A 9,880-nucleotide genomic window follows, 5' to 3' on the forward strand; every position below is an offset into this window, starting at 1 on the left:
AATCAATGATCCTCCATTTAAAAAGACGGAGTGGATCCAGCTCTGCTGCCTCTGCTTCCATTTCCCTATCCAAGCTGCTCAGGAGCAAGCGACGCAATCTGTTTTTCCCATGGTGACTCACTAATAAGGGCGCTCCATAATTTCCTCCACTCACTAGATAGTAAGAGGAATTAGGAGTAAACCGAACTGAAGATCGTTCCGGGTCTGGAATATCGCAAGGAACGGTAATTTTCGAGGACGAGCACGGATCTGCTACAGTCCTCCTCATTCTGCACCAAGCTTAAGCACATCGTCACTTTCAGTATGTTACACCGAGGACTCTACCCGTCAGGGTACGCATACGTTCCACAAAGAAAGCAGGCGCTTGAATGCTACCGTAGCAGAGATACCAAAACAGTGATCCCAACATCTCACCGAAAAAAAATATTCTGGGAACTTTAAAAAAACTACATCTCCTGATCTTAAAAGACGTGCATTCTTCCAATGACCGGTTCAAAAACTCTGGGCGGGAGGGAATCACTGTTCTTTCAAAGGCGGCCCCTCAGCGCTAACCCCGCGCGGCCGCGGAGGTAGCGATCCCGAGGCTCTAGGGCTCCGGCGCTCGCTGGGCACCGTCCTACCCGCCGTGAGGCTTCCACTGAAAGCCCTCGGTCCTCACCACCGTCCTCACCCAGAGACCCCAGAGGGCTGAGGCGGACTGGAAGGCGAAAAGAGCCGAAACAGGCGCACCAACTTATTTTCAGACATCATACTCGCTAGCCAACCCCGAAAAATTAAAAAAAAAAAAACAACAAAACCACAGGAGAATGTGAGCTTGCCATTTCCCTGTAGTTTCTAGGTCTGTAAGCCTTTCGGGAGAGGTGCCCAGAACCTCGTAGCTGCCCCGGTTCCGAGCTGCTCCCACACCACCTACCGAGCCGTGTGTCTGGGTGAAGCCTCTCATGTCGCACAAACCCCTCTCCCAGCTAGACATTTCCAAGCGTCGGCAGGGCGAGGAGCGGGACTTGAGGCGGGACTCCGGAGTTGGCCGCGCCGGGACGGGGGTCCGGGGCGGCGGTGCGCAAGGACGCGACCCTACTCCTGCCCCGCCGGCTTGCGGGCGCCCTCCCGGCGCCGGTTCCGCGGAGGCCGAGCGACAGCCTCCTCCTCGCTGGGGCGGGAGAGGGCGGCAGCCGGACCGCTCCGCCGAGGCCCGAGGCCCAACGCCGCGACGCGGGCCGAGCGGCGGCCAGACAACCGCGCGCCCCCCGCACCCGTCCGTGGGTCTGGCCCGGGTCCCCTCAGCAGTTCCGCGCACGGGGAGGGGCCGGCAACGGGCCGGGCGGGCAGCAGCGCCCGAGGGGAGAGCGCGGCCCCGGGCCGCGTGTCACTCACCGTTTGAAATGCTCGATGATCTTCTCTTCCCGCACGTTCTCCGGTAAGTTGCCCACCCAGAGGTGCCTGGTTTCCCGGACCATGCTGGGCGGTGTGCCGGCGACCGCTGGTGCGGGTTCTCCCTCGCCGGCTTCGTACGAGCCCGTCAGCGCCGGGAGGCGGGCGCCGAGACGGCGGCGGCGGCGGCTGCGGCGGTGGCGTCGGCAGCGGCGGCGGCTCCTCCGGCTCCCCCCCGTGCAGAGACCATCCCTCTCCCCCAGGTTCTGACTCTCGGGCCTCGCAGCTCCGCTCTGCCGCCACCACACACCCGAAGCCGACCCTCGCGCTCCGGCGGCGCATGCGCCCGGGCGGCGGCGGGCGGGGGAGCGGGGAGGAGGGGCGAGCGGGACCCGGGCGGCAGCGACTACGACGGAGCTGGCGCTGTGGCAGCCGGACGCTTCCCACCGGTGCGCGCGGCCCGCCTCCCTCGCCGCGGGCACGCGCGCGTCCGCCCGCCCGCGGAGGCCGAAACGCCGAGTTCCTCCCAGCCGGCGCGCAGGCGCGCGGGGGAGGGAGAAACGCGGGGCTTGAAAGGAACGCTCGCGCGCCCGAACCTGATGCGCAGGCGCGCAGGCACACAGGGAGTGGGCCGCGGGGCGGGCGCTCGGTCAGACCTGGGGCGCTGAGCTTCCAGAGACGGGGACGGTCTCCAGCCCCTTAAGCAGGGGTCCCAGGCGCCGGCCTAGAGGAACAAAAGAGAGAAAGGGAGTTGGTTTTGATAGCGCTGCGTGTCAGAGCGGCTGCCGGTGCCTCTCCCCGGAGAAGCCAGGACTCCTGACTCACCCTTCGGCCAGGAGCTGGCCGTTTCCGGGCACCAGGATCCCCGCCTGCTTGGGAAAGTGTCAGAACAAGGCCGCCCTTCTCACTGCCAGGCGAAGCAATGACGGGATCAGAAGCCCATCCCTCTCAAGAATAATTTGCCGCAACGTTAAACAACTATTTTATATAGGATCTTGCGAAATCTTTTGCAAGATACGTTACGGTATACCAGGAATAGAACTGAAAGGAGACGGCTACATGTCTAATATTGTAAAAAGGATTTATATAGAGGATTTACTGTAATTTAATATTTAAGCATAGGAACGGATCAGACCTCTGGCCTTTCCAGGCCTAGCGACCTTTTAAAGACCATAGCTGAACTTTTATATAAAGGCCAGTTTACAGAACCCCAGAGAAAACCGACAAAATTAAGACAAACTGTATTGAGTCCAGAAAAATTGAATCGTTTAGAACAGTCAGCAACTCAGTTTTCCATTTTTTATCGGCAGAAATAAAATATCAAAGGTGCGGTACTTCAAGTACACACCAGATTTTAAATATTTGGTCTTATTCACGGTCTCCTTAAATACAGCCGATTTATCACTAGACTATATTGTGAATTGGAAAATATGGTCACTATGATCAGTTTCACTAATACCTGGAGTCACCTGTGCACAGTAGTTTCTTTTGTTCCACAGACAGTAATGCTCCAAGTAGTTTTTTTCTTTGTTGTTTACCATATAATGTGACATAAGCTTCTTAATTATTGTGTCTGGCTGAGAGTCACATTAACTTTTCTTGTATTTGGTCTAATAGTCCATACTATAGGGGCGCCTGGGTGGCTCAGCCCGTTAGGCGTCTGCCTTCTACTCAGGTCATGATCCCTGGGTCCAGCCCAGCAGCTGGCTTCCTGCTCAGTGGGGAGCTTGCTTCTCCCTCTCCCTCTGTCCCCTAGCTTGTACTCTCTCTATCCCAAATAAATAAAATCTTTTTTTTAAAAGATTTTATTTATTTATTTGACAGAGAGAGATCACAAGTAGGCAGTGAGTCAGGGGGAAGCAGGCTCCCTGCTGAGCAGAGAGCCCGATGCGGGGCTCGATCCCAGAACCCCGAATCATGACCTGAGCCGAAGGCAGCAGCTTATCCACTGAGTCACCCAGGCGCCCCCCAAATAAATAAAATCTTAAAAAGAGAAATAGTCCATGCTATATTTAATAAACCTGACCAGTTGAGATACTCTTTCTTCCATTGACAAGGCTAAGCAAGCCCCAGTCTAACACAGTCGCAACGATTTCAGTAAAAGATGAGCTAGCTGAGGGGCTAAGCTTACCCTCCATTTGAAATGATTTTTGGAATTTTGACAAATTATTTCTAAAACTTCTAGATTCTGAGCCAGGTAATTTAACCGATTTAACTTCAGTAAGAGTCAGAAGAGGTAGAGAAAAGCTAGAAACAGAAAAGCCCCACTACAATAGTGGCATTCATTGATAATTTACTTAAGGTATTTAGTGCCACCCCAGAGGCTGTCCTCGTCTTCATGCAAATCAGTCATTAAATGAAATGGAAATTTGTGTTCTTGAAAATATTATGGAATGGATTCCTCAGTAAAAGCAAACAAACCACAGATGTAGGATCAGCCATTTACATGTGGCCATTTCTTTGTCCTGACACTATCATTTAAGGAGTGTCAAGCCAGCACACTATTAACCTAAACTCATGAACTATATATATAGTTGTTGTTGTTGTTTAAGATTATTCATTTATTTATTTGACAAGGAGAGAGAGCACAAGCAGGGGGAGCTGCAGGCAGAGGGAGAGGGAGAAGCAGACTCCTGGCTAAGCAGGCAGCCTGATGAAGCGCTCAGTCCCAGGGTCCTGGGATCATTACCTGAGCTGAAGGCAGCCACCTAACCCACTGAGCTACCCAAACTCCCCTTAACTATATAGCTCTGCATGCACAGCTGCAGTTAACATTGAACTGACATGCATTTTTCCATGAAGCATGAATTTCAATATAAGCAACCACAATTTGAAACACATTTTAAAATAGGATGTAAACTCCTCATTTAAAACTTGATAGGCTCTGTATTAGCTGAAACCTCTTGGAAAGACCAAAGTGTCACCATGAAGAACAGAAGAGATTCAGCTCAATTGCACTAAGAGGGGCAACTGACAAGAGGATTCACAAAATAGTGTCTTGCAGTTACAGAAGTAAAGGGCATATCTCACCTTGCATGCAGACTTCAGTTAAAATCAGTCTGAGGAAAAAATTCAAGGACTGAAAAAAAAGGGGGGGGGTAGCCTTTTAGAAGCAAAATCATTAGAAAAAAGACTAATTAGAGTAATTATTGAATGCAGTATTTGGTATCCATCTAGGATTCCCACAGAACTATAAAAGGATAAACCAGAACAAAATAAGAAGCAATTAAGATATTTTTTCTAATACTTTCTCCATGGCACAAGAATGAAGGTACATTAAGTGAAAGTTAAAGCAACATCCTTACCAAGTAAAAAATTCTTGAACTAGTTCTTTTCAGTTAGCCTAAAAGTCTTGTTACAGCAGGGCTGTTTTTCCATGTAAAAAGCAGAATAAGTACTTAATTTTTGTAAATTAACTTAAAATGGGCAAAGTTATTTACAAATACTACACAAATACCTTCAAGTCCCCCACCTTTGGGAAGTAGTGGAGGAGAAACCTGGTAGAAGATTACCAACACATAAATTATTAAGCAAAGTTGAGTTAAAGTTCTCCCAAAGACCAAAGAGATCACAGAATGTCAAAAAGATTAGAGGCAAATATCAAATTAAGAATATCATCTCATCGAGCCAGAGATCTACCAAACAACTGAGAAACAGTCTCTCTTTAATATAAAGCCTAACAAAATCTCATCAAACTAACCTTTATACTCAGATTCGCTTTCAAGTATTGTCAAACTACCTGTTTGGCACCAAAAATAGCAACGAAAGTATTCATTTTAGTTTCTTGGTTTCTTAAAAATCCGATATATATTTCTCAAGAGAATTCTCAGTTTATAAAATGTCAACAGACATCAGCCTAAATAAATTTAAAAAGTAAAACAAATTTCAATTATTTAACGTGCTCCTCTGATGCCAAAAGAAAAAAAAATATGACACTAACTTCAATTGAACAGATTCATTTAAAGGAAAAATAGCTCACATATAGATGCTGGGTTCAAATGAGCAATTCAGGTAGGAATTCTATCCATCTTTATTAAACTTAATAGTTGCAGGTTAAAAATACTGTCCATGTTCCTTACTGATTCTTTTAGCATAACAAACACTACTTGGCATGAACTCTGTGTTATACTAAAAAAATAAAAAATAAAAACAAAACAAAAATAATACTGATGATACAAACAATAGACAGTATGTATAATGGAATACCCCTGGGTTACTGGGTTGAGAGTTAGAAATTCCAGTTCCAGTTTTGTCACTGGCTATATGACCTAGACAAATCAATTAAATCCTCAAAGTCTCAATATCATTATCTACAAAACGAAATATGTTTTCTCTATCAAAAAAGTTTCCTAGAATTATCAAAGAAGATGATGTATGTAAAAGGATTTGGAAGTAACATCCCATAAATATCACGAATACTATTAAGTTGGCCACTAATTTCTCATTAATATCAAAAGTAAGCATCAGCTGAAATTAAGAACATGTCATCAATTTTCAGGGTTTTATAGCCTACATAGGTCCTATAGTCAAATCAAAATGCAGTGATTGCATATTAAGTATGCAAACATTCCGTTTGTTTTTGCAAAGCTCTTAATAACAGCAAAACTGATAAGTACACGCCCTTTGCATAGCCCCAAATCAAGTATTTTGATTTTTTTCAATGCCTTTCATTTTTATTCGCAATGTATCAGAAAACACTGGGAAAGCTTTTCTCTATTTCTGTCTTTGGTACAAATATTTACAAAGGCAGAATTTCTTCAGCAGCATTTATCTTGGTATGTTTTCAATAGCAAGGCAACCCACTCTGTTATTCTGATTTTTAAATTTATTTTAACAAATAATTGATGCTCATTGAAAAAGATCAAAAGTAGGGTGTGATCTCTCCTTTCTTCTGATAAATGGATGGTGAAGTGAATTTCCTCATTTGAGTCTTAATGATAATTCAGAAAGGTAACATTAAAAGCAGAGCCATTTGCAAAGGGGAATTAAAGTAGATGTGTTTTTAATCAGGTCTTATTTTCACACTGTGAGGAGCTCCTGTATTTAGCATGCTAGATGTGCTCAAAGAGTTCAGTCATGCGTAACGGAAGCCCAATGGGAAAAGCATTTGAGCCTCAAATTCGGACTTTGAATGCTAACCTAGCCAATAGAGCAGATAAATTAATACCAACATTTAAACAGAAAGACAGAATCGTTACCAGATATTTAACAAGAATTTGGTTACAAATCTAGTCCCAAGCTATTAAAATTAAACTATCTCATGACAAAACATATACTTAAAATATAAGCACCTGTTCCTAAAGGCATCATATAAAAATACATTAACTAGCTCTAAAATGATCAAAGCCTACTTGACAATTTGGCAATACAAATTCTATTTTTATAATCAGTTTTTTTTTAACAGTAGAAAATAAAACAGACAACACTGCTATATTATTCTCAAAGAGTGTTTGACATGTTGTTAGTTTTGAGGGTGCAAGAAAGACCAGTCCATTAACAGATCTATTTTGATATAGAAGGCAGAGTCTGGTGGAATTACATAAATTATAACTTATGTCAATTGAACATCAGCCAGCTCGTCCTCTAAATCATACTTTCAGCAAGCTAACATTTCATAATCTATTTTACTATTCAACACTCTGTGTAAGCTAAATTATCCCACATTGTTTTTTGCATTCCAGAAATGAATGTAATGGCTGATACATTTTTAAAATCAATTCTTATGTTTTTACCATTTCCTTGGAAAGTTGCTTAATTTTTCCCCTCTATGAGGAAATACCGCTAATGTATCTAGTATTCAGAATTACAAATTAATGTTTAGGGCATGGGGAAAAAATGGATTGGAAGGATATTTGCAAATACCTTAATCACAGCTGTGCCTATGTGGTAGAATTTAATTTTTTTCTTTTTTAAATTTTAATTCTAGTAAAGTTAACATACAGTGGTAGTTTCAGGTGTACAATATAGCGATTCAACAATTCTATACATTACTGAGTGCCCGTCACCTAACCCCCTACCTACCTCCCCTGAAATTTAAAAATTTTTAAAAGTTTTTATTCATCTATATTTTCTAAAAAATTTCCATCTATATTTTCTTTGGTTAACATATATCATTTTTATAATTAGAAAAAGTTATAATAAAATGACTTTGGGAAGTCAGCATCTGGGTTACTTTCAAGGTTTCTCTGAAATGTTGGTGCTGGACTATACTAAATCAACATATTTATGTTAAGAGATCCCATGTGTGGGGTGCCTGGGTGGCTCAATGGGTTAAGGCCTCTGCCTTCGGCTCAGGTCGTGATCCCAGGGTCCTGAGATCGAGCCCCGCATCCAGCTCTCTGCTCAGCAGGGAGCCTGCTTCCTCCTCTCTCTCTCTCTCTCTCTGCCTGCCTCTCTGCCTACCTGTGATCTCTGTCAAATAAATAAAATCTTAAAAAAAAAATAAATAAAACACAGATTAAAAAAAAAGAGAGATCCCATGTGAACAAAGTATTATTCGCTATGTTAATTCGGATATTTCATTCACCCCTTTAAACCTCTATTGTTAATCCTCATGTAAGAAAAAACTTAATCTCTTCACTAGAAGTAATATACGTTAACCGAACACCCCATGTAGATTGTAACTTTTGAACATCAGGAAGTAAGCAGAATATAATAAGGCTATTGATTAATTCAGAGACACTGTCAAAGTACAGTTGACACAATCTCAAAAACATTAATACCAAATAAAATGTGTTTAGTAACTTGTTACATATGTTTGAAATTTTCAGACTTAGGGTCTTAAGCTCCGTGGCTCTAGTTTGAAATAGAAAATTAAAAAAAAAAATTTATGTACTTTTGAAATGTTTTTAAAACTGTATCCATCTTAACTCAATTATTGCTATCTAATAAAAATGGCTCTTTAAATCACATCACTGCCTCAATAATCTCCAGGATGGTAATAATTGATAATTTTCTATAGTATTCCATAATTAGACACTTGAAACATTTTGGCTTAAAATAAAACCACACTATTTAAAGACTATATAGGACTGATACCTTTCTAAATTAATGATGGAATTATTTTTAAAGCTTCAAAAAGTTAAATTTCAGTATTTTGATAGAGGAGCTCATTGAATTTTTTCAGGCCATATACTACAGAAGTCATGAGAATCATAGCATACACTTTTATTTGGATGATACTCTGGCTAAAACAAAAAACACAAATGCCTCAGTATAACTGTCTTTGAGGGTGCTAGATTAACTTAAAATTATTTCTCTAAGAAAACAGAACCATTAAGTGTCATAACTAAAGATTTCACTGAATACTGTTAGCTGATGAAGGGGCATGGTGAGATGAACTAATAAAAGGGGTCTGTGTTTCCCCCACAATACCAGATAATTTAAACACACACACACACAAGCATAAACCTTTCAGTTAAAAAATTCACTCGGAAAAGTGGCTTCAGGGATGCCTGGGTGGCTCAGTTGGTTAAGCATCTGCCTTCGGCTCAGGTCATAATCCCAGGGTCCTGGGATCCAGTCCCGCATTGGGCTCCTTGCTCAGGCGGGAGCCTCCTTCTTTCTCTGCCTCTGCTTGCCTCTCTGCCTGCTTGTGCTCTCTCTGTCTCTGACAAATAAATAAATAAAATCTTAAAAAAAAAAAAAGTGACTTCAAACAGAGAAACTGTTGTCTTTCGCAGTTTTCAGTTTAAATATATCATACCCCTCAACATCAGCTTCCAGAGATTCTCATTATTAGACTGCACATAAGAACTTTGTTTTTATGCCTATTTAAAATTTTAAAACATACAAATAAATGTACAGCTTAAAAAAAAAAAATCTGGTGTGCCTGGCTGGCTCAGTGGGTAGAGCCCGCGACCCTTGATCTTGGTTGGGAGTTGTGAGTTCAAGCCCCATTCTGGGTGCATTTACTTTAAAAAACTTTTTTAAATTATAAAACATAACAAGCACAAAATTTTCTTCCTCTTATTTAGTGGTGTTATCCTTACTTTAGGGATTTTTGACTCTGAAGACACTCATTAACCATAATTTTTTAGAACAGAATCTATAACCAAAATTCTAGCAATTCAAAGGACAGTTGATTTGGTCGTTTCCAAGCTTCAAATTACAGTCTTGTTAGCAGGAGGAGAATTCTGTTGCTGGCTAGTGCTTCAACAGCCTCTAGACAGCTTTTCATATACTAAGAGTTCCTAATAGGAATCTGGCACCAACTCAAAATTCCCACCAGGAAGAAAGATCTCCCTTCCTTAGGACCCACTGAGTGGCTCCGCCCAGAGCCTTGACCCGACCTGACCTCAGACTCTGCGTGGTCAATGGTGTACTCGCACCTGCGGGCAAGTTAGCACTGTCCAACAACTTCAGAGCCAAAACGCGGGTCGCGACCATAAAATGTCAAGCTGCAAGTGCCACGCCAGTCTTTAGGAGCCCCCAAGGTGCCTTGTTCGCGAACAAGCTCCCTCCTTCAAACCTCGCATCTGTAAGGATCTGAAGGTACATTACACGCTAA

The 9,880-nt window shown here is 42.8% G+C and overlaps 1 protein-coding gene across 2 annotated transcripts in view; it reads right to left on the reverse strand.

Annotated features, from left to right (window-relative positions):
- The window catches only part of LOC111154596 (spen family transcriptional repressor), a 97,742-nt gene extending 96,225 nt beyond the window's left edge, over positions 1-1,517 (reverse strand). For both annotated transcript variants that reach the window (XM_022514269.1, XM_022514268.1), the window contains exon 1: positions 1,375-1,517. In XM_022514269.1, the coding sequence (XP_022369977.1) occupies positions 1,375-1,457 (83 nt within the window). In that variant the 5' untranslated portion in view covers positions 1,458-1,517. The remainder of the gene's footprint in view (positions 1-1,374) is intronic.
- Positions 1,518-9,880: the final 8,363 nt, after the last annotated feature.

This window comes from Enhydra lutris, unplaced genomic scaffold (genome assembly GCF_002288905.1).
Source record: "Enhydra lutris kenyoni isolate GAN:26980312 unplaced genomic scaffold, ASM228890v2 scaffoldscaffold38, whole genome shotgun sequence".
Classification (NCBI taxonomy): domain Eukaryota; kingdom Metazoa; phylum Chordata; class Mammalia; order Carnivora; family Mustelidae; genus Enhydra; species Enhydra lutris.